This window comes from Oryx dammah, unplaced genomic scaffold, assembly GCF_014754425.2.
Source record: "Oryx dammah isolate SB20612 unplaced genomic scaffold, SCBI_Odam_1.1 HiC_scaffold_13, whole genome shotgun sequence".
NCBI classification, from domain to species: domain Eukaryota; kingdom Metazoa; phylum Chordata; class Mammalia; order Artiodactyla; family Bovidae; genus Oryx; species Oryx dammah.
In genome coordinates this window covers 30615445-30640329 of record NW_024070197.1, presented here as the reverse complement: position 1 = coordinate 30640329, position 24885 = coordinate 30615445, and the positions used below count along the sequence as shown (strand labels likewise).

General features: G+C 48.1%; 1 protein-coding gene across 1 annotated transcript in view; it reads left to right on the top strand.

Annotated features, from left to right (window-relative positions):
* Positions 1–18707, top strand: part of CDH5 (cadherin 5) — a 43680-nt gene extending 24973 nt beyond the window's left edge. The window contains exons 4-12 of the mRNA XM_040253442.1: positions 946–1062; positions 1913–2077; positions 2890–3077; positions 4330–4580; positions 8518–8660; positions 10201–10325; positions 10684–10792; positions 12897–13142; positions 15202–18707. Of these exons, the coding sequence (XP_040109376.1) occupies positions 946–1062; positions 1913–2077; positions 2890–3077; positions 4330–4580; positions 8518–8660; positions 10201–10325; positions 10684–10792; positions 12897–13142; positions 15202–15716 (1859 nt within the window). The 3' untranslated portion in view covers positions 15717–18707. The remainder of the gene's footprint in view (positions 1–945; positions 1063–1912; positions 2078–2889; positions 3078–4329; positions 4581–8517; positions 8661–10200; positions 10326–10683; positions 10793–12896; positions 13143–15201) is intronic.
* The last annotated feature ends 6178 nt before the right edge of the window (positions 18708–24885 follow it).

Here is a 24885-nt window from a genome sequence, read left to right as displayed (position 1 = left end):
CACCACCACACACAGACACCACACACATACCACACACACACAAACACCCCACACATCACACACACCCCACACACACACACACACCACACACACACACCACATACCCCACACATACACACCACACACACACCCCACACCACACACCCCACACCACACACCCTACCACACACACACACACACCACACACACACCCCACACACACACCTCACACACACATACACACCACACATACCCACACACACATCTTGTTACTCTTTGAAGCCAATCCCCCCCACTGCTCTGACTCTCAGGGCTGGCATGCCGAGAGCATAGACTTCACACATGAAGGAGGCCAACTCTGCCACCAAGATAAGGGGTCACCTTTAGGGTCCATTCAGGAGTCATGGGGGGAACGGTGGAGAGGGACACACCTCATCCTCAGGTATGTCACCAGCCTGGACCCTAGGCCCCCAGAGGAGACTATTTCTTCCTCAATTCTACTCCCAGCCTCCAGAGGATGCAAGAAAAGAGCTCCCATCCCCACCTCTTCATCCAGGCTCTCTGGTCAGGGCTCAAGACCAGACCTTCTTGTTAAGCCTGGGGAGCCTGGAGTTCAAGGGGAAAGATATGCGACACCCAGTCTTTTGGGACCCTTTCTATTCTCTTGTTTTCATGCTTCCAGGAGCAAAACTAGAGCAGCTCTTCCTCTGTTTCTCTCCATGACTGCAGACACTCACCCCTTCCCTCATTTCCCCCATAAAGGAAAACCACTGCTCTCTTCACCCTTCATGTTTGACTGGCTGGGCCTCCACCACTGTCAGCACTTCAGCGCCAGGCAGGCTCCTCAGAAAACGGGACCCGGGAGAGGGGGTTCAGGGGACAGCCTGAGCCCCATCTGCCCTCATCTGGGAATGGGGTGAGGGGCTGGTAGTCACAAGGCAGTAACCCTGGATTCTCTCCCGGCAGGGACCTCGGTCATCCAGGTAACAGCAGTGGATGCAGATGACCCCACGGTTGCAGACCACGCTTCTGTCGTGTACCAGCTCACAAAGGGAAAAGAAAATTTTGACATCCGTGGTCCTGGTCCGTGTGACTAACCCCCCTGGGCAGCACTGGCTTGGAGGGGGTGGAGGTGCAGGCACAGAGGGAAGCCCAGTCTGACAGGTGTTACCAACCACTCACTGTCCTGTGGAGGCGGTCGGTACCACGCATCAAGACAAGGGGGCTGGTGAGGGCAGGAGGAGGCAGACAGGATGTGGACTCAAGTCCAGGGGACAAAAATCCACCCGAGCAGTAACACGAGAGGCAGATGAGAAGGCTCGTTAGCAGCTCTGGCTATGGAACCACACAGATCTGGTTTCCAACCCCATCTCTGCTGCTCACCACTTCTAAAGACCTTGGGCAAATCAACCAACCTCTGAGCACTGGCGAGTCCTCATGGTGAAAATGGGGAAGGTTACATGCATGCACCCCATACAGGAGCTGTGAAGTCTGAATTAGATGATGTCTAAAGAGCATGTGGCTCATTGTCACTAGCCATCACATGTGACCTTAAAAACCTGCAAGGACTGAGTCTTTGGAGAAAGACAAAAGTCCAAGTGGTCAGGCCTGGGGCATGCCACCATTCAGAACAATGGCAAATACACAACCTATGCTGCACTGAGGCATAACCCATCACAGCACTTTGCTCACTCTGAGCCTAGATGTGGCCTCAGGCTCTTTCTCGGCCCATAGTGGACAAAAGTGTTTGTGTGGCTTTGGCCTATCAGTGCAGGGCGTGGAGATGGGTGCTGGATCTCCCCTGGCTCTTGGCCCTGGCACAGGGAAGTCACCCAGGAGCTCTGAAGTCACGGCTCTCTGGGTAGCATCTGGGCATCCATATTTTTTAAAAGTTCCTCAGGTAACATGGTTCCTGACAGGACACATTTTGCAGGACTCATTGTCACCATGAACAAACACCTGGACCGAGAGACGCAGGACAAGTACGAGGTTGTGGTGGAAGCAGAAGATGCCCAGGGCCGCCGGGGGGAGTCAGGCACAGCCACCGTGTTCATCACTCTGCAGGACGTCAACGACAACTTCCCCATCTTCACCCAGAGTGAGCCCCTCTCCCTGGGCCCTGGTGGGGGCGGTGCTCTCAGGGAGGAGCCTGGCATCCATCTACCTCTCCCTCCACCCCAGAGTGAGCCTACATCAGAGATGGCTTCCCGGTGCTCCCCGTCTCTGCACACACTCCCAAGGCTGCACACCTGGCCTGCCAGGGCGCCCTCTTGGGCCAGCAGCAGATCACACTCTCTGTTGTGTCCCACATGCCCAGAGTCCCACTACCAGACAGGACCAGTTTCACCCAGTTTCCAGGAGCTCGGGAAAACCCACGAGCTGGGGAGCCAGGGTTCAGCTGAGCGCCAGAGCCAGGGCTGGGCCCTGACCCACCCACAGACTGATTCTCCCCACAGGAAAATGTCCAACAAGAGCTCTTCACACGCGCTGGGTGGGCTGGGGAGGAAGGTCAGATAGGCTCATCACCTGCACCTCCAAGGCTGATGTCACTCAGAGGCTCAGCCACTGCGAGGACAGGCCAGTGTACCCTGAAATGACCTCACTGTACATGGTGAAAGCTCCTCAAAGACAGGGCTTCTCTCTCTTGGCAGTTGACAGATCCCCCAGCAAAGTGCCTGACATACGGGGGGTGCTTAATAACTACTTGTCAGACGGATGAAGGGATGAAAGGACAGATAGAGTGGAACCTCTGTGCCGTGAGACCCAAAATTCCAGAGGAATTACTACTACTGCTGCTGCTACTTTACTGTGTCTGTTGCTTGTATCAAAATATACTGGGATAGTATATGCGACAATTACCTTGTCTATCTCATTAACCCAATGCCCTTTGGGGCGCCCCTTCTGCATCAGCCAGGTACACATTTTCTGTGCCAGAAGACATCCGTGTGGGCAGCCCCCTGGGCTCTCTGTTTGTTGAGGACCCAGATGAGCCCCAAAACCGGAAGACCAAGTACAGCTTCGTGCAGGGCGAGTACAGGGACACCTTCACCATCGAGACGGACCCCACCCACAACGAGGGCATCATCAAGCCCATAAAGGTTTGCAGGCCTGTAGCAGTGGCATCAGATGGGGGGTTGGGGGCTCCTGGCATGCTCAGGACTCAGCCAGGGGCTGCTCCCAGGCCAGAGGTCACCAAAGGTCCACGTTTGGGCCAGCATGGAGCAGGCCATGTGCTCGTGGATCTTTGTGACCCTGGAGCTGGGACGTGGAGCCACGAGAGAAGGGTCAGTCCCTTGGGCTGGGCTACCCCAGAACCAGACCTTGAGGCAAGGACTTAGGTATATACAGCTCATTTGGGGGGTGATCTCAGGAAGCCCCCAGGAGCAGTGAGATGTAAAAGGGAGGAGAGTTAAGACAGGCTCCTTAGTGAGAAGGTGATCACTGTGGGTGAGTGGGATACGGTCCCACTGGGGAAATCTGGGCAACTATGTGGAACATGCTTCTGAGTCGCAGAAGTTATGGGCTGCCTGAGGGCTCCTGGGGGCTCACTTCCTGGCACTTTCTGATCTCCCCTGGGCGCTGGCGAGGAGAGCCCTGGTAGATTACAGGTGCTTGCAGCCAAAAGCTGTCAGTGTATAAAGACACAGTGAACACCATGGGGATGGGGTGCCCGTTGGCAGTGGCTGCTGCAGAGACATCAGTCAAACCAGCTGAATCTAGAGGAGAGAAGGTCTGCCAGGGGCACAAACTGCCTCCAGAATGGCCATGCCGAGTACTAGGGGGCCCAGGCCAGGGATCTCCTCCTCAGAGGGGACACTCAAACCCGTGTACCTGAGCCAGACCACTCCTCCAGCAGACCTCTCTGGAGTCCTTCTCTGATCCAGCCCTGTGCTGGGAACTGGATATACCCAGGGGAGTCGAACAGCCCCCATGGTACCAAGGCTCTCGGCCAGTAGGGAGGACACACACACGCACCAAAGGGGACCCAGGCAGGAACAAAACTATTGTCAGGAGGGGCAGGAACAGGCTTAATGAACACATCTGGTTACGTTTGGACAGGCTCCTTGATGGGGTGAGGAGTGTGGCAAGCAGGCAAGAGACTTGAGCAAAGGCACACAGAAAAGGCACGGCTTTGAGGAGCTGTGGGAAGAACCACTAGTCTGTGCTCCCCTTATAGCAAGAGTATGGCTGATCTGCTTGGTGTCCCCAGTTCTCAGAATAGAGCCAAGGTCAGGACGAAGCTGAAGACAGCCAGGCCACAGGCCCCTCATCTGCGCAACAGGTGTCGTCCCAGCACTACCGTGCAGGGCCTGGTTCAGAGCAGGAGCTCACCACGCTTTCCTCCCACAGCCCCTGGACTATGAACGCATCCCGCAATACAGCTTCACCATCGAGGCCACGGACCCCACCATTGACCTCCGCTACCTGGGCAGCACCTCCCCCAAGAACATCGCCCGTATCATTATCAACATCACAGACGTGGATGAGCCCCCCATCTTCCAGCAGCCTTTCTACCACTTCCAGCTGCAGGAGAACCAGAAGAAGCCTCTGATTGGCTCGGTGCTGGCCAAGGACCCTGATGCTGCTCAGCGGGACATCAGGTAAGGGGGTGGAGGTCATGAGGATGGGGATGATCATGGCCACACCCTGGCACGGAGGCTCTTACATCAGCTGGGCTGAACCCAGGATGCCAAGGGAGAAACTGGCTGCTCCGAGCATGGACACTGGGCTTGGGCAGGGGCAGGACAAGAAGCCCGAGCTCCTCCACTAACCCACGTGGCCAGGTATAATCTTGTCCTGCCCAGGTACCCACCTAGCATGGTCCTGGCCATTACAGCTGCCCAGTGTCTGCTCTACCTGGAAGGGGAGGTACAGGTTCCCACAGGTCCTGTCTAGGGAGATCTGATGGTCAACAGCACAACCAACTTGACATATGTGAAATCCCTTCACTAAATATGTTTCATTCATATGTCTTCCCAAAACCACAAAAGGGAAAAGTTTATTTCACACACTGAAACAACACAAAGACCTACGAAGAAAGCGTCAGTAACCCTGACTTCCAGACAACTCATGTTCATGGTGTGGTGTGATCCTACCACGCCTTTCTTCATGACCACACAAACACCTACAGACATTTATGGTGGATTTGTCATTTGTTTCAGGGATCTGATGGTTTTAAATTTTTTCTGGATCATAGTATGCCCATTTCAGCTTCCCTAGTTTCTCAGGGGTAAAGAATCCGCCTCCTAATGCAGGAGACGGAAGTTCAATCCCTGGGTTGGGAAGACCCCCTGGAGAAGGAAACAGCAGCCCACTCCAGTATTCTTGCCTGGGGAATCCCATGGACAGAGGAGTTTGGTGGGCTATAGTCCATAGTGCCAAGAGTTGGATGTGAATTAGCAACTAAACAACAATCATGACCATTTCATCACTACTTGTTCCTCCATCTCAACTAGGCACCTCTACCCTCTGTGACAAAAGATGTCGTTCCAGCCCATACTTTCTAGGGCCACATAACATTTGAGAGTATGAAGTTCATGCAGTCTCGTTTTATTCCAGAGCTGGTAGCCAACTGTGCCAGCAGCATTAATCAAATAAGTCACCATTTTCTACCTTTGTTACAGACTGAGTTCCTGTATATCCCTGAATCTATTTTTGAATCCTTTGTTCTGTAGCAAAGCTATTCTGTTTTATTGTAGCAGCTTTATACTAAAACTTGGTATGTATAAGGCAAGTCCCTCCCCCAAGTATTTTTTCACTTTATATAACTTTAATGCATTCTCAAACATCCGTTTTTTCTTGTGAACCATAAAACTCTTGAGTTTTATAAAAAGCATTAGAATTCTAATGAGAACTGTGTTTGCATATCAGTTTGGGGAGAGTTAACGCTCTATTAAGGACAAATGTGTCCCTCCTTTTCAACCACATCTCATAAGTTTGGGGATGACTGTTTTCATAGCCATTCTATTTTAAATAGTCTGTAATCATCATTTTTATTTCTTCACTGATCCAATGGTTTATTTAAGACTTTTTTTTCATTTACAAGTGGTAGGGCGTTTTTTGGTTTTAACACGTTCTGCGGTGTAACACAACTGTCCTTTTGTCCATTTTCCTCTGTAATATCTAAGCTTTTGCTCTATGTATTTTAAATGTTTCTATTCAGTTAACAACGGTTTATAATTATTTTACCTTCATTATGACTTGTCTCTTTCATCCTTACGGCATTACTCGGTTTGTCCTGCTTAAATATTCTGTCCTCCACTCCATGTTGCCTGATGCAGGGTTGGTCAGTCCCGCTTTCATGTCACTGATGTTCACCTGAAATGTTCCGACCTTTGCTCTTTTCATAGGTAATTTTATTTATTTGGCTGTGCTGCGTACTCGCTGCCGCACAGGCTTTTCTCTAGTTGTGGCAAGCAGAGGCTCCTCTCTAGCTGTTGTGTGTGGGCCTCTCAGTGCAGTGGTTTCCCTGGCTGCATGCAGAGCACAAGCTCTAGAGCTTGAGGGGTCAGCAGTCACAGTTCCCAGGCCCTAGGGCACAGGCTCAGAGCTGTGGCACATGGGCTTAGCTGTTTTGCAGCATGTGGGGTCTTCCCAGACCAGGGATCAAACCCACGTCTCTTACACTGGCAGGCAGATTCTCTACCACTGAGCCATCTAGCCCCCAATCTTTACTTTTAATATTTGTAAGTCATTCAGCATTTAAGCTGTCTCCTGAAACTGGAATGCAGATGGCTTTGCTTTTCAATCAAAACTGAGAGGTGTCATGTTTAACCTATTTACATTTTTCATCATAAATGATGCTGCTGCTGCTGCTAAGTCGCTTCAGTCGTGTCCGACTCTGTGCGACCCCAGAGACGGCAGCCCACCAGGCTCCCCCGTCCCTGGGATTCTCCAGGCAAGAACACTGGAGTGGGTTGCCATTTCCAGATGAGTTTGATCTTATTTCTTTTAGCCTGTTTTACATTGGCTATTTCTCAAAACTAATGACTTTTTTCTCTTCCCCATCTTTGTTGTAGTCTTTTTTTTTCATATTTATTCTCCTAGGTATTTGGATGGAATATATGCGTTTTTACTTCTGCCAGTGACATTTATTTCTGTCTGTAAAACTTAACCTGGTTTCCTGGACCAATATTTTCTACTTATAAATCTCTCTCTCTCATACACACACACCACCACCACCTCCACTGCTTTCCTATATATGATAAAGAAATCAACAATTTCCATTTAATTCCTCCCAAGCCAGATTTTTTACTTTATTTTGAGACATTTCTTAGAGGAAGTGAGTTTTCACAAAAAGTTTTTCAGGACCCATCTTATGGGTGATAGACTTCCTGAGTTCTTTCATATTTATAAATCAAAAATATTATCAATGTGTTCTAGCACTTAACATTGTGTGACTATCTAGGATTAAGTCTGATTTCTCTTTCTTTATAAGGATGTATTTTTTCTGTGTGGACTCTCTTCATTTCTTTACATACCCCTGAAATTCCAATGTATCATCAGAATATAGCTAAATATTGATCGTTTTTCCACTATGCCTGATATCAATGACCTCTTTTAATATATAAACTTGGGTCTTTCTTCAGATCAAGAAGTTTTCTTTTATTACATCGTTTGTTATTTCTTCTGTTCTCTTTGTTCTGGAATTTTCTTTGGTATTCAGTTCAGTTCAGTTCAGTCGCTCAGTCATGTCTGACTCTTTGCGACCCCATGAATCGCAGCACGCCAGGCCTCCCTGTCCATCACCAACTCCCAGAGTTCACTCAGACTCATGTCCATCGAGTCAGTGATGCCATCCAGCCATCTTATCCTCGGTCGTCCCCTTCTCCTTCTGCCCCCAATCCCTCCCAGCATCAGAGTCTTTTCCAATGAGTCAACTCTTCGCATGAGGTGGCCAAAGTACTGGAGTTTCAACTTCAGCATCATTCCCTCCAAAGAAATCCCAGGGCTGATCTCCTTTAGAATGGACTGGTTGGATCTCCTTGCAGTCCAAGTGACTCTCAAGAGTCTTCTCCAACACCACAGTTCAAAAGCATCAATTCTCCTTGGTATTAGAAAAAATGTATCTGGAACATTATGGATTTTTTTCATCTCTTCTTTTCATGCCTTTTTTCTTAAGAACTTTTCAATTTTTACTTCACAAATTTAATTTCCTTTCCATCACTTCTTACCTCTTCTGGTTCCTTTTTTATTTCTTCCTGGCTCTTACTCAACTATCTTTTCATTAATCACAAAATCCAATTCAAGCTGAAGTAAAGCTGGCTACAGTGCCACCTGCCTCGACTCTGAAGATACTGTTGATGGAGTCTCAGGGTCCACCCTCATCCCAGTGATTGCAACAGTGCCCAGATCAAAGAGATTATCTCACTACTCTGACTCTCTCTGCGTGGTCAGGTGCAATGAGCAGTGAGAGAAGGGTGGGGGATGATGCAAGGGACAGATCCTAAAGGATCTGTCTGTCCTTCTGGGCAGTCTGGACTCCGCAAAGAACAATGGAAAGCCATGAAATCCCTGGAAACTCTTTCCCCTGGACAGGTACTCCATCCGCAGGACCAGCGACAAGGGCCAGTTCTTCGGAATAACCAAGAAAGGGGGTATTTACAACGACAAAGAACTGGACAGAGAAGTGTACCCTTGGTACAACCTGACAGTAGAGGCCAAAGAGGTGGATCCTAGTGGTGAGTGGCCCCTTTTGCCAGAGGACCTGGGCTCTTCTCTTTTCCTCATTCTTTTAAAATTGGCATAGGCTGTCATTTGAGGCCTCCAGAGGTACTAGAAGCACTGCTGATGCACCACTTGGCTGGGATGCTACAGTGCCTCCATCCCCAAGTGTAGATGGGCCAGCTGTATCCACGTCATCAGAGACTGTGTTAGAAGGCAAAACAGCAGGCCCCAACCCCAGACTGAGTCAGAATCTCATGCACACTACAGTTTAAGAAGCACTGCTCCAAAACAGGCTGCCATATGTCCCTGTAATGGGCATCACATGAGTCACCTCTTAAACACAGAGCTTCTCAGATGCCTCTCTGGAGGTCCTAGTCCAGAGAGTCAGAAACAGCAGGGAATGTGCCCTGAACAAGGGCCGTGTGATTTTTATTATCGTGGACATTTGGGAAAGGCTGCTTTGGAGACTGTTTATGTGCCAGTTAGTGGGTTGAATTCAAAATCTGAAGCACTTGCCAACTCTAAGATTGTTAGAGTCTCCAGAAAGTAGGGTAACTGTTGCCAAAGGGAAAGGCAGGTGTTGGAGCTTTGCATTCTTATACTATATGAGAAAAACACAACTGCTCTCCAGGAGAAGGATCAACATTCCCCACCCTTCCCAGAGACCAATGGGGCCCAGAAAAAAGGGTGACTTGCCCAAAGTCCCACTGGTAGCTACCCAGGAGGGTCCCTGCCTCCTGCAGGCAGCATGTCCCCCACATGGCAGCCAGGCCAACTTCAATAGACTTCTGAGTGTTTTCCAGATCAATCTTTGCCCCTTTCTTCCCCATCTAATCTCACTCATACAATTTTTAAATCTTATAGTAATAGCTTACTGTGCATTTTAAAATACAGAAAATACAAAAAAGAGAAGAAAAGTATCCCTCCGCCATAACCCCACCATACAGCAATAATTGCTGTCAGCACTCTAGTGTGTTTTCTCTGGTCTTTTTTCTATCTGTCATTTTATACAAGTGAAATCATAATACCCTGAATTTTTACTTAACCTTATTCCAGAATTATTTTCTCATGGTACTAAAATGTCTTTATTAAAGAGATTACAACTTTTAAAATGTAATTTACATGGGCATTGCAAACAGCCACATGGTCCATTCTTTTAAACTGGCCCTGTTTATTAAAGCAATTTCACATAGACTGTTTACCTTTTCAATTATTCTGTAATTTATTTAAATTGGCTTGATTACTTAAATTACTGCACTGACTTAATAATTACTTAATTGATTTAATTAAAACCTTTAAAAATACATTTATGTCGTTTCTCTTTTTGATTCTTACAAGTAATTCTCTAGCAAATACCCTTATGCATGAGGCTTTACCCCGCTTCCTCTTCTGCTTCTTTCATCCAGAACGCCATCCCTGGCCTTCCTTCTAAATGTCCACAGCCCCCTCTTCCAGAAAAAAGAGCACCCCTCCAGGACTCCCACCAATACACCTTCTAATCTCAGGGCTGACATCTGCTAAGTCCACTGTAGTGACAAGTCCTTTCTCCTGCAGGGACTCCCACAGGCAAAGAATCCATTGTGCAGGTCCACATTGAAGTTATGGATGAGAATGACAACGCCCCAGAGTTCGCCAAGCCCTATGAGCCCAAAGTGTGTGAGAACGCCCCCCAGGGCAAGGTGAGTCTGGCTCAGGTGGGAGGGTGAGGCAGCGCCTGCCTGGGTCAGACCAAAGGGGCAGCACCTCCCACTCACAGTCAGCTGGCACTTCATGAGCTTAATGTAACCTGTACAACAGCCTTGAGGAAAAATGACATTCCCCCTACAGATGGTGAAACTGAGGCTCAGAGACAATGTGTAGTGAGCAGATTGGTGGGGAGGTGGGTGGTAGAAAGAGTGACTTTTGGGGGACCATTGAGATTAGTGTTACAGGTGAGAGGCAGCCACAGTCAGATCTAAATCCAAAGTCCCTCACCATCACTGACACCCCAGCCAGCTCAACACCACCACTGACCGTCCCCCGTCTTCCACCCTCCAGCTGGTCGTGCAAATCTCAGCAACAGACAAGGATATAACACCACGAGATGTGAAGTTCAAGTTCTCCCTGAGCACTGAGGACAGCAACTTCACCCTCATTGATAATCACGGTGCGCCTTGAAGCAGTCAGCCTGGCTCTTGGAGTGGGCGGGGTTGGGGGGAGGTGGCGGTTAGAGATGGAGTTATTTGAGTCTTGAGATGCCAGGGTCAAGGACTAAGCCAATGAGTCAGGTGCCCTCCCTGGGGCTATCAAGTTCCAAGATATTGTATACAATTCCCACCACATACCTTATTGGTCTGTGCAATCATCAGAGCCACCCCGGCCACACTGCCAACTCCACATGGCCTTGCCTTTTCCCTTAAGATGCCCAGGTCACTGAATAGGCACAGAATAGACAGGGGGTGTAGAGAGCCTGGTTCACAAACTAAGGGACTCCTTCCCATGGGACCTCTGTGGTCAGTACAACTGCAAATTACTCTATGACATGGAACTTTGGGGTTGCTCCCAAAAAGCCAAAATGGGACATTTGAAACCAAAATGCCAAGAATACAGTGTTTTGATTTGGCCACAGTGATCACTTAACACCAGGTGTCCTCAGGACGGGATCTGGTCCACCAGTCGCATCCCAGAGTCCTGCGATGTCAGCAGTGGCCAATCAGAGCTTCTGATGAGTATGTGCTCCCTGGAGTGATGAGGCTGAGTTGGCTGGACTCCAGCCAAAAACAGACAGGCTTCCATGCTCTCTGCACCTTCCTCAGAAAAAAAAACCTAGAAAATCGCCCTTGGGTCTAAAAGAGAGCATTCCTTTCTCCGGAATGGGGAGGAATCCCTGCCTATCCCTAACCGGCAACGTGGTGGTTGGTGAGGCTCCCACCATAGACACAGCCACTGCCACCTCTGAGGAAGGTCAGGGACTGGGATTCCTGAGAGTGAGGGGGAGACCCAGGGGGCCAGCCACACACTCCTCCTTGAGGGATGGGGATGGTGGCGAGGACACGCTGACAGTCAGTGCCACACCACTCAATACTCCACTGTCTTCGGTAGTAAATAATGTGGGAAAAATACCTGTCACAACCATCCCCAGTGTCCGCTTCAAACCTACCTCACAGGAGGTCAGCAATGGAGTAAAAAGCTTAAGTGTCACCCCAAAGACCCCCCCCAATATGTGATCAGGAGATAAGCTTGTTGGCCTCAGACTCACTTATGAATGTCCTGCTACAATATTAAATGAGTATAGTGAGAAATCTCTCATTTCTCTCATATAGTCTCAGTGGCCATACTGTTATTATTTTCTATTACAATAGATATGGCTACTTAATAATGAAATGTAATTGGCTTCCATTTAAAATCTATAAGACGGCCTCCTTTGCTTTTGGCTTCCTGAGTGTGCTAACCCGGCCCGTGTAGCTACATAAAACCTGGAGTAGGGAGTCCCTGCAACTTTGAACATCACAGCCTCCCAGAAGCCAGTAAAAGACACATTTTTCTGGCCTCTGCCCAGAGCCACTGAATCAGAAATTCAGAAAAAGAGAGGGCGGGGGAGAAGGAAGGAGGAGTAGAGGGGAGGTGGGTAGGGGTGGGGTCTGAAAAGCAACATGTTCAAAAATCTCCCTGGGGAATTCTGTACATGGACTGATTGGAGCTGAGAGGAAGAGCCAATATTTGGGCCAAAGCACAGTCCCAATTCCAACCTGCCCAGGGAATCCTCAATTACAACTGTAATCATTCCCTCAGTGCCCCAGGGGACCTGTGCATTGTTCTTACTTTCTAATGCATTTTCAGGGACAGCAAAAACAGCCTTAGAAGTTAGCCTGATGCTAAGAGACTTTTTAAATTTTGTTTTCCCCTGATTGTTCATAAAAGCGTGAAACAATGCATTAATTAACTGAGAGTTCTCTCTTACTGAAGTAGGGTTAGGGGTCAGGTATTTCAGTTACCCATAGAAACAAAAAAGCAATGATTTTAAGTACTGGCCAAATCCTTCTTAGAGGCCAAATCGAAGCAGCTGCCCAAAACATCCCCTCTCTGGAGGAACAGACCTGCCCACAATGGCTAAAACACGAGGCAGGGGTATAAAACACATGGCCCAGGCAGCATATGAGCTGGTACGGTTACGAGGGCTTCCTGGAGGAGGCGGGCCCCACTGTCGGTGGTGACGAGAGAATGGGCACTCCAGACAGCAGCACCTGACTCCGAGGCCTTGGTGTTTCCAGATAACACGGCCAACATCATAGTCAAGTACGGGTATTTTGACCGGGAGCGCGCCAAGGTCCACCACCTGCCCGTGCTCATCTCAGACAACGGGAGGCCAAGCCTTACGGGCACCAGCACGCTGCACGTGACCGTGTGCAAGTGCAACGAGCATGGCGAGTTCACCCTGTGCGAGGAGGTGGCCGCCCAGGTGGGCATCAGCATCCAGGCGCTGGTGGCTATCTTCCTCTGCATCCTCACCATCACAGGTCAGTGCCCAGAAGGATGGGAGGGGATGGCGAGGGGACTGCAGGGGAGGAGGAGGCGGCCGGGGATCCAGGCCCAGCCCCGCTGCTTTCAGCCCAAAGTCCACCTCCCTGGGTGCCGAAGGGTGCAAGTGGAAGACAGAGGAGGAGGCGGCGCAGCTCAAGACCCCTTCCCCAGTTTAAAATACTTTATATAACATTCATTCATTCAACCGACATATTTTGAGCACTAACTGTGTGCCTGGCACTGTTCCTGGCACTTATTTATATAAAATCTCTTTTGAAAAAAAGAGGATCCAGTCTCTCTTTTGGAGAGAAATGGAAAGTGTAAATTTTCTTGTTTAAATTATCACCAGGGGGCGCTTTCTTTCTTTTTTTAGGATTCCTCCAGCCTTGATCTCTCTTTCTTTCTTTTTTTTCCCCCTTGTTTGGGCCTCAGAAACTTTACAGGCATTTTAGACCTAGCCTCCGTGTAGGGTCTCCAGGAAGTAGACTCTGGCAAAAGGGTTGGGGTACACGTGATTGATTTGAGACGTGGTCCCAGGAAGGCCCAGAAGGAAGAGTGGGAGTTTTGACAGGGAAAGGAGGCAGCTGGTGAAGGGCAAGTTGTCACACAAGTTGCCGCCACGGGCCACCGGAGCTTCTCCTCGCCGGGGACTGGGCGGCAGCGCTCAGTCATGTTCATCCACCAACGCCCACCAGCAGATGGCCGGGGCTCCTCCGGCTCTTTACGTGGGGCAGGAGCCAGCCGTCCAGAGGAAGCCCGTGGGTGGTCAGAGGTCACCCTGCGCACTACAGTGACAGGACCGGGGACACAGCGAGGCTCCAGGCCTTTCCGGCCAGTGGCTCCCCTGAGAGGCCCCCTGGCAGAGCCCCCCTTCTGTGGCCAAGAGTCCAGACTGAGATTCCCCTCTCAACCCAAATCTGTAACAGTGATGGCACTGGCATCCCCACCACTCATAGAATTGCACTTAACCTCGCAGCCACCTTATCAGACGTAAAGAGCAGAGGAGTCATCACTTCCCATTTTACAGACAAGGAAACAGACTCAGAGGGCCATCCTGGCTTGCCTAGTAACAGTTGGTTAAGTAACTCCAGGCTAGAAGGACAGAGTCTAGGGAAGTTCTGGGCCTACTTCCAGGAGCTCTCTGCCCAACGTGGTCCACCCCTCCTAGGGCTGGCAACCCTTATGCAGTCATACCCCTCAGAGCTCCGGGCAGGGCCAACATCACACCATTGCCTGATCACGGGACTCTGGGCAAGTGACTCAGCTTCTCTGAGATTAGTCTACTTACGTAAAATGGGATAATAATACCGGATGAGATGGTTGGATGGCACCATCGACTCGATGGACATGGGTTTGGGTGGACTCCGGGAGTTGGTGATAGACAGGGAGGCCTGGTGTGCTGCGGTTCACGGGGTTGCAGAGTCGGACACGACTGAGCGACTGAACTGAACTGAGTGAAAGAACATGAAAACGTGCCACCACCATGCCAGAATGCACACAGTAGGTGTGTTCAAGAGTGGCTGCTGCTACTGCAACGGAGCCATGTCCACCAGCACCGTCACGACCCACCGTCATCATCATGGCTCAGAATCTTTGCACCCCAAATTCCAGCTCCATCTTTTCCCCTCTTCTGCCCCAACCTATGGCCTCCTGGCCTTTGCAGATGACAGAGAATTTGTCACAGTGCTAAGAGGTGGGAGGAAGTGAGGATGCAGTTAGATGGGAAGGAGAGTGGCAGGAGAAAATGAACTTGAGAGAAGGTCCACTGTGTTCCTCTCCTCCCAACCCTACTGTGGCCAGTGACACCAACAAGGATCATGCCCTGGGGTGGGGGTGGGATGGACATGGCTCTGGGCTGGGAGGGAGGGTGCTGAGGGTGGACCCACCATGAGACCAGATGGAACCAAAGCTTCTGTGTTGGCCCACGTGCCACCAGGAGCTGGGCTGCCCAGGGCTGCCCAGGGAGGAGGGGAGGGAGCAGGTGGACCTGGAGGAGGTGGAAGGGAGGGCATAAGCCTCCGCCCAGCCTAACCAGCTCTGGCTCACTGACCGCAGTGATCACCCTCCTCATCGTTCTACGGAGGCGGCTCCGGAAGCAGGCCCGTGCTCATGGCAAGAGCGTGCCAGAGATCCACGAGCAGCTGGTCACCTACGATGAGGAGGGAGGTGGCGAGATGGACACCACCAGCTACGACGTGTCAGTGCTCAACTCAGCACGCCACGGTGGGGCCAAGCCCCCGCGCCCGGCGCTGGACTCGAGGCCGTCCCTCTACGCTCAGGTGCAGAAGCCACCCCGGCAAGCGCCTGGGGCGCATGCACCCGGGGAGATGGCCGCAATGATCGGGGTGAAGAAGGACGAGGCGGACCACGACGGCGGCGGCCCGCCCTATGACACGCTGCACATCTACGGCTACGAGGGCGCCGAGTCCATTGCCGAGTCTCTCAGCTCCCTGGGCACGGATTCATCGGACTCGGACATTGATTATGACTTTCTCAATGACTGGGGACCCAGGTTCAAGATGCTGGCCGAGCTGTACGGCTCAGACCCCCAGGAGGAGCTGGTGTATTAGGGGGCCACGGGCCTCTGGGCCTGGGAGCCAGACCACTTGCAGCTCAGGCTAGTCGGACACAAGGCACGGAGGCCTCCAAACGCAGCACTGTCCCAGCCTGACAGCCCTTCCTCGCAGGCCACAGAGACTTCACCACCTTGGTTGGCAAAAGCCAAGTTCCTGAAACGTCCAGGAACATATTTCAGCCATGGCTACTCCCCAAATGCTGGGAAATCAAGGCTGGTATGCTGTCTGGCTTGAGACATCCATATAACCCTGTCACCTGGAATCACGGGTCCAACTCAAAGATTCTCTCTGGCTCTTCAAAGCAGCTTATGCTCAGTTGCTGCAGGGGTTGGGGTGGGGGGGTCTTCCCTTGAGGTCCCTGAACCCCTTGGGGAGGCTGGGGAGGCCCTGGTGCCTGTCATCCTGGAGGCAAAAGGCTGGGCAGCATTACCATGGGGCAAGACTCTCTGTAGCCCTGTCCTACCAGAGACGACGACCACCCATCACGCTTGTCCCACCTCAGCTTCCTCACTGCTCCCAAGTGCCCCTCCATTTCTCAGCCTCTCCCCAGGCCTGTCAAGAGAGGAAAGGCCCCTGGACATCTCCCAGCCTTGGGTCCTGAGGTGACCTCGCTGGCCCGCCGTGCCTGCAACTATGCTGTACTGTGTATTGAAAGTCCAGCCAAGGTCAGGGAAGTGGCTTGTTGAACTCTGAAGCAACTGTGAATTCTCCCTGGAGGAGCAGTGGGGAGCAAGTGTGACACCCGATCCTAGGGTGAGGGCCACCTTCACACCCACTCCCTCCAGAAGGGGCTGGGGGTCACTGTGACCCCAATCTGAGACTCATGACACCCCTCCAGTTTTGCCTGGGAAGCTGGGCAGGTGTTCCCAGAGCAAAAGACCTCTCCCCACCGCTCCTGGTCACTCGGTCATGCTCTTTTTTCTTTCTTTCCATCTACTCTTGACCTCTTGGCATGGTGGCACTTCAGGTGTGACCCATGACTGCACAACAGAGCTGTGTCGTTTGTCTTCACACCTCATTGCTGCCACATCTCAGGGAACCCCGGCAGGGCCCCCTCCCTGCAGAAGGCAAGGCCCCTGCTCAAGTCCTGTGGTCGCCTGTGTCTCTTCCACTTTCAGCCACATATGGAACTTTCCACTGCAGACACGTCTTGGGGAGAGGGCATCTCTCAACAGGAGACGGGAGAGGAGAAAGGAGGCAAATTTTCCAATTCACCCTCTGTCATGGACCAAGGCTCCTGCTGTGGGCAAGGCCCCTCAATTTAGGGGATTGTAGATAACACTGACTTTTAATCTTTAACTAATAACTAGGTTTTTAATATTTTTTATACTAATAATACTTAACACATTTCTAGCTCTCACAGACATATAGAATAAGGGTATTTGCATAATTAGCAGGTTGCTATTTAGGTTAACAATTTTATTTCGGGTTTTTTAGTTGGATCAAGAAATTCCTGTAACCGTCTGTTTCCTATCATTGTAGTAATTGCTCTACTAATAATGACTATATATACATATATATAGGCTACACTGGTGCATGGAACATATTGTATTTTTTTAAATAACTAAATAAAGAAAAATCTTGAAATACGTCTCTTTCTAGAGCTAAGTGAGCTCATGAGAAATAGAAGCACATACATGCCACCACCAGCACCACCACCACCACCAAAGGAACCCAGAGTGCAAGGTGACACTTGCGGTCAGGACTTCAGACGCACACTGTAGGAAAGTGACTGCAGCAGAGAATAACAAGGGACTCCTCGTCCATCCTGGTCTCCTCCCAGAGGCCCGTGCCTTCCCTCAGCCTGCACATGGCCCCCAGTCCCACCCGGACTCTAGACAACAGGCAGGGCCTCTGGCAGCTGAGCTCCCACACCTTTTCCAATTGGCAAATGGACCAGGTGGGTGAGATACATCAGCAGTGAGGGAGGAAATCAATCTCTAATTAGCTGGCTAACAACAGTGACTGAGCAGCTGTCACTTCACCCGGGTGTGTGAACCCCAACACTGAGGTCCTGCCTGGAAGTCAAAAATGAGAATAGGAAGCAATCAAAAATGAGAATAGGAGGCCTCCCTGACAGACTTAGGACTTGAATTGTGGAGGTGAGAGATGAAACTCACTTCAGCAAGGCCCCTGGCTCCTTGCCCCTGCCAGCAGGGTTTTCTGGGCAGTGTATCTCTCAGGGATGGCATTTTGCAAACTGTGGTCTGGATAAACACTACTTCTTGGAGCTCTCAGGGGGTCAATATGTCTTAATTCCAATTTTGCTCTAATTTCCCTTGTGACTTCTTGATCCATCGGTTATTTGAAATGTACTGTTTAATTTCCAAATATTAGGGAATTTTCCAATGTCCTTCCATTATTGATTTCTAATTTCATTCCACTGTGGTCAGAGAATTTTTATGATTTAAATCCTTGTAAAGTTTATGATTTAAAACTAGTAAATTTATACTAGTTTTATACCCTAATATATAGTTTATCCTGGAGAATGTTCCGCCTGCACTGGAGAGAGGTGTGTATTCTACTGTTGTGATGGAGTGTTCTATAGTGGTATGTTAGGGCTGTTCAAGTCTTTTGTTTCCACACTGATCTTCTTTCTCGCTAGTATTTAAATTTTATTGAAAGTTTAGTGCTAAAATCTCCAACTAGTACTGTTGAATTGTATATGTCTCCCTTCAATTCTGTCAGTTTTTGCTTCATGTATTTTGGGTCTCTGTTGTTAGAGGCATATAGGCTTATAATTGTATCTTCTTCTTGATAGGCTGACCCTTTTAGCATTATAAAATGTACCTCTTTGTATGTAGTCACAATTTTTATTTTAAAGTCCGATTTGTCTGATATTAGTCCAGTCACTCCAGCTGTCTTTTGGTTACTGTTTACATGGTATATCTTTCCTATCCTTTCCTTTTCAACCTATTTGTGTCTTTTAATATAAAGTATCTTCTGTGAATAAAACATAGTTGGATCGTGGCAGTTTATCCATCCCTACAGTCTGTGCTATTGAAGTATTTAATCCTTTTACAGTTAATGTGATTACTAGTAAGGCAGGATTTATGTCTGTCATTTGCCTCTTTGTTTTCTGTGTCTTGCCTTTTGTGTTCTTCTGTTATCCCGTTATTGCCTCTTTTATGTGAATCAGATATCTTTTAGTTTACTATTTTAATCCTCCTGCAATTTCTTTTACTGTATTTTTTGTTATTTTCTTAGTGGTTCTCCTAATAATTATACTTAAAATCTTAACTCTTAACTTAGAATAATCCAGGTAAAATTTGTAGCAACTCAATTTAAGTTGTGTACAAAGCCTTGCCCCTAATATCTCCACTTCCTCCCCGCCTCCTCTGTGGCGTCACTGTTGCGCGTATTACAGTTATGCATTGTATGCCAACACAGATGTGTATTTATTGCTTTATTTATGCAGTTGTCTCTTAAATCATATAGGAGGGGGGAAAAAGAATTACAAGCTACATATATACTGTCTTTTGTATCTACCTATATAGTTACTTTTATCACTGATCTTTATCTCTTCATGTGAATTCAAGTTACTGTCTACTGTCTATCACTTCAGCCTGAATGATCCCTTTAGTATTTTCTGTAGGGAGAGTCTTCTAGTGAGGAATCTCTCCATTTTATCTGGGAAGACTTGATTTCACGTTTATTTTTTTTGTACGATAGTTTTGGTAGATACAGAATTAACAGTTGATATCCCTTTTCTTTCAGCCCTTTGAATTTCATCCCATGGCCTTCTGACCTCGTTGGCTTCTGATGAGAAGTTGACTGTTAATCTTATTGAGGAAAGTTTTATGTGATAAATTATTTCTCTCTTGCTGCTATCAATAGTCCCTCAGTCTGTGATTTTCAATAGTCTTATTATGATGTGCCTAGGATAGGTTCTAGAGTTGATCTTACTTGGAATCCACTGAACTTCTTGAAAGTATATATTAATATTTTTATCAAATTTGAGAAGTTTGGGGCCATGATTTTTTCAAATATTCTATCTCACTCTCTCCTCTCCTCTGTGTGTGTTAGTTGCTCAGTTGTATCCAACTCTTTGAGACCCCATGGATTGGAGCCCTCCAGACTCCTCTGTCCATGGAATTCTCCAGGCAAGAATACTGGAGTGGGTTGCCATTTCCTTCTCTAGCGGATTTCCCGACCCAGGTATCGAACCCAGGTCTCCTGCATTGCAGGTGGATGCTTTACCATCTGAGCTATTAGGGAAGGCCTCCTCTCCTGTGGGACTCCCATTATGCATTTGTTAATATACCTGCTAATTTCCTATGGATATCTAGATTTCTATTCACTTCTTTTTTCTTTCTGTTCCTCAGACCAGATTATCTCATTTTACCTATCTTCAGGTTGGCTGACCCTTACTTCAGCCAGCTCACATATGCTCTTGAGCTCGTCAAGTGAATTTTTATTTCACTTACTATACTTTCAACTCCAGAATTTCTACTTGGTTCTTTTTAAAGCCTCTTTATTGACATCCCCTATCTGATGACACATCAGTCTCATACTTCTCTTTCATTCTTTAGACATGGGTTCATTTAGTTCTTTGGACAAATTTTAAATAACTGGCTTAAAGTATCTGTCTAATAAGACCAACATTTGGGTTTCTTTAGGGATAGTTTCTTGTTGATTGCTTGTTTTCCTGTCAATGGGCCAATTTTTCTTATTTCTTGGCATGTGTCATAATTTTTGTAGAAAATTAGATATTTGAATAATACAACATGGCAACTGTGGAAACCAGAGTTTGTTGTTGCTAGGTTTTCTTGGTGCTACAGTTTGTTTGTTGACTTTCGTTTGCTGTGTGTAGCTACTGAAGTCTCTCTTTGACTGTTATTGTTTAGTCGGTAAGTCATGTCTGACTCTTTGTGACCCCGTGGACTGCAGCACACCAAGCTTCCCTGTCGTCCACTACTACCCAGTCTGCTGAAATTCATGTCCATTCAGTTGGTGATGCCATCTAACCATCTCATCCTCTACTGCCCACTTCTTGTGCCTTCAATCTCTCTAAGCATCAGAGTCTTTTTCAATGAGTTGGCTCTTCACATCAAGTGGCCAAAGTATTGGAGCTTCAGCTTCAGCCATAGCTCTTGAATATTCAGGATTGATTTCCTTTAGGTATGACTGGTTTGATCTCCTTGAAGTCTAAGGGACTCTCAAGAGTCTTCTCCAGCACCAAAATTCAAAAGCATCAATTCTTTGGCACTCAGCCTTCTTTATGGTCCAACTCTCACATCTGTATATGACTACTGGAAAAACCACAGCTTTGACAATATGGACCTTGTCAGCAAAGTGATGTCTCTGCTTTTTAACATGTTATCTAGGTTTGTCATCGCTTTCCTTCCAAGGGGCAAGTGTCTTTTAATTTCATGGCTGCAGTCACGGTCCATGTGCTACTCTCTTTGGTAGTAGTCAGTTAGTGACTGGACAGAGTCCCTTAAACGCCTGGAAGGAAGAAGTCTCTTAGCATTTGCCAAGGGATTCTTTGTGTGTGTTGGGGAACTCCTTCAATGCTCAGGCAGACAGTTTACAAGTCTGTCTCAGCCTTTACTTTCTGTTGCACAGAGTTTCAAGATGAGCCAGAGGTGAGAGCTTAGGGCCTTTCCAGGTCTTCCCTGAGAATGTGCACAGCCCTACACATATGAGTGGGCTTTTAGATTCCTAGGAATATGCCAAGTTTTTCAAAGCCCTCTGTGGACAGCTTATTCTTTAAGCTTTCCTTTAAATTTTTTGGTTGGCTTCTTGTTTGCCCTGCCTGTTATCACTGCCTAAGGTAACTGTGATGTTAAAAGACTCTTGCTGATCATTTTCAACAAATGTTCTCAGCAGAAAAAAAAAAAGAAACACTTGTTTGCATTAAGCAAGCTTCAAGTTGGGTCAAATAAACACAACCTTTCAAGGGAGCTCACCTAAGGAAGCACCAGATAGGTCAAAAGACACCAGGTATCAAGGAACTGAGCTTTGGAGGAGTTTATATTCTGTTCTGCTCCTTCCAGTAGTTGCCAGGCAGCTGATTTTCACTACAACTGTGGAGCTATTGGGTTTCAAGGTGACTACTGGGCTAGAGAGAAGTGGATGGGACTAAGGCAAGTTAAAACACTGCAAAGTTAACTCTTCTTACCACAATTTAGCCATTTGGTTTTTGCCATTTCTTTTTTGTTTCGTTGTTGATGTTTGTTCTTGCTTGCCATGCCAAGCAGCTTGTGGGATCTTGGCTCACTGACCAGTTCTTGGCCCTTGGCAGTAAAAGTGCTGAGTCCTAACCACTCCTAACCACTGGACTGCCAGGGAATTCCCTTAGCTATTTGTTTTCCATGAATACTCCTTGGATTGTTTCAAGCCTTTGGATAATTTCCAAAGTTCTGAAAAGTTTGATTTTGATCATTTTCCCCAGTGTTCTCATTGCTTTTATGAAAAAGAGGATTTCCTTTTTCTGCCATTCCTGCTGATGTCACCCCCTCAGATTGGTTTTTGAGCTCTATTTTCATGATTGAAGTGTCTGCCCTCTGAACTCACAGTTGTCCAACCCCGGAAGCCCATGAGATCTGTGTACTACTTTCTGTTCTAAGAAGTCTCCCAGTTCAGTTCAGTTCACTTCAGTTCAGTCGCTCAGTTGTGTCTGACTCTTTGCAACCCCATGAATCACAGCATGCCAGGCCTCCCTGTCCATCACCAACTCCTGGAGTTCACTCAAACTCACTCACGTCCATCAAATCAGTGATGCCATCCAGCCATCTCATCCTCTGTCATCCCCTTCTCCTCCTGCCCCCAATCCCTCCCAGCATCAGAGTCTTTTCCAATGAGTCAACTCTTCGCATGAGGTGGCCAAAGTATTGGAGTTTCAGCTTTAGCATCAGTCCTTCCAAAGAACACCCAGGGCTGATCCCCTTTAGAATAGACTGGTTGGATCTCCTTGCAGTCCAAGGGACTCTCAAGAGTCTTCTCCAACACCATAGTTCAAAAGCATCAGTTCCTCAGCACTCAGCTTTCTTCACAGTCCAAGTATCACATCCATACATGACCACTGGAAAAACCATAGCCTTGACAAGATGGACCTTTGTTGGCAAAGTAATGTCTCTGCTTTTCAATATGCCATCTAGGTTGGTCATAACTTTCCTTCCAAGGAGTAAGCATCTTTTAATTTCATGGCTGCAGTCACCATCTGCAGTGATTTGGGAGCCCAAAAAAATAAAGTTTGACAAGTCTCCCAGGCACTCCCAAATCAGGGAGTCCCTATCCCTCTAGCCTTTCAGAGAGGCTTGGCTCTGAGCACAAATGCCACCCTGGCCACATTCTCTCTGACTCCTGTTTACCCTGAGGTGGCAGGAGTGATCCTCATGAAACCAGAGAGCTCATCTCTCAGTTCGCAGCCTTTAGTGGATGCCATGAAAGGGCACAAACCCAGTGCTCCCTGGAATCTGCTTACCACACGGCACACACTTGCTCCAGCCAACTCTGGGGGCCCCACCAGGCCAAAGTGGGCAGAAGAAGCTAAAGAGGTTCTGAGCCCTTCCTCAAGTCAAATGAGGCCAGCATCACTTTCCTCATTTCACAGATGACTAAAGTGAGACGCTGGAGAAGGGAATGGCAACCCACTCCCGTATTCTTGCTTGGAGAATTCCATGGACAGTGGAGCCTAGCGGGCTATAGTCCATGGGGTCGCAAAGAGTCGGACATGACTGAGCACACATGCACGCAAATGAGACCCAGAAAGGGATCTTTCCGGAACTCTATCCTTCTGGGAAGGCCCTAAGCTCTCCCCTCTGGCCAACCTGAAGGCTCTGTGAAATAAAAAGTAGCCAGAGTCACACAGCAAGTTAAGACAGAGTTGGGAGTAGCACATGCCTTTGACTCCCAGAAAAGTATGGCTCTGCAAGAGATTTCCCTAGATTGGGGGCTTAGAGGCTGCAGGAAACTTCATCCATGCCCACTGTGCTAGTAATGGAGAAAGTGACCACTAGGGGGCACAGGGCCTCAACACATGCTCAGGTCTCTCCAGCATCCCTGAGATGGAACACCTGGGTATACTAACATACACCTCTGGTTCTGAGGGGCCTGGACCTTGACAGAACCTTGATCAGACAGGGGGCTATAGAGTCCAGCCCCACAACTTGCTCTGCATCTCCCCTCATGCCAGTCTCTAATGGGAAAAGAAAGGCAAGTACTTGGTTCCCCACCTTCTCGAGTAGATGGGTTACCTGTGACCTCCAGTAGCTCCGATGACATGGAGAATCTCAACTAGCGGAAGCAGCTGGCCCTGGATGTGCACCCCACCCTTCATGCACCAGGAGCCTCTCCCTCCACACTCAGCCCTCCAGCTCTGCTGCACTCCACATTTGCCAAGTCAATCCTGGAGCATTGATTCTTAGGCCAGAAAGAGCAGCCATCCTTGAGCACCTTGGTTCCAGGCATCTCCCAGGTTAAGAATCCTTACCATAAATTCTACTGTCCTCAAAATGACAGGCTGAATCTCTGATCTTTGCAACCAAAACCCCAGACCACCCAACAATTCCCCTTCTAAGGATATAGACTAAGAGACAAGCACAGGGTATATCTGCCACAGTGTTAATTTCATGTATATGTAAAGTAAAAAATAGGAAACAACAGAAATGCCCAACAATAAAAGACTAATAAGGTAAATAATGGCAGATCCATAAAACAATGCTGGGCAGCCATTAAATCATGTGACCTGGTCATCTTGAGCTAAATTCAAGGTCAAACGAAAAGGCTGAACCCAGTGCATTATTAACAGTCAGATCTCAACATTTTTACTTGCAGATATCCATATCCAGGTTTGGAAATTATGAATAATTTTTCTTAATTCTGTGTTTTCTAACTTTCTTTAATTAGCATGCATTATGTTTGTAAGTAGAAAAGAATGTTATTTTAATGGTAACTTGTAAACACTTTCTTCTCATTGAAAAATAGCAAATTTGATAAGCAAAGTTTGTCCCCACATATCATTTAAAGTTTAATCTTAAAAAAAAGTTTTTTAGTTTACTATCTACTAATGCAACAGATAGCTTTTTAAAGTAATTGCTTCTGAACTCAGCAAAATGGTTGTTGCTGTTTTTAATCATTCCTTTCGGCAACCCACTCCAGTATTCTTGCCTGGAAAATCCTATGGACGGAGGATCCTGGTAGGCTACTGTCCATGGGT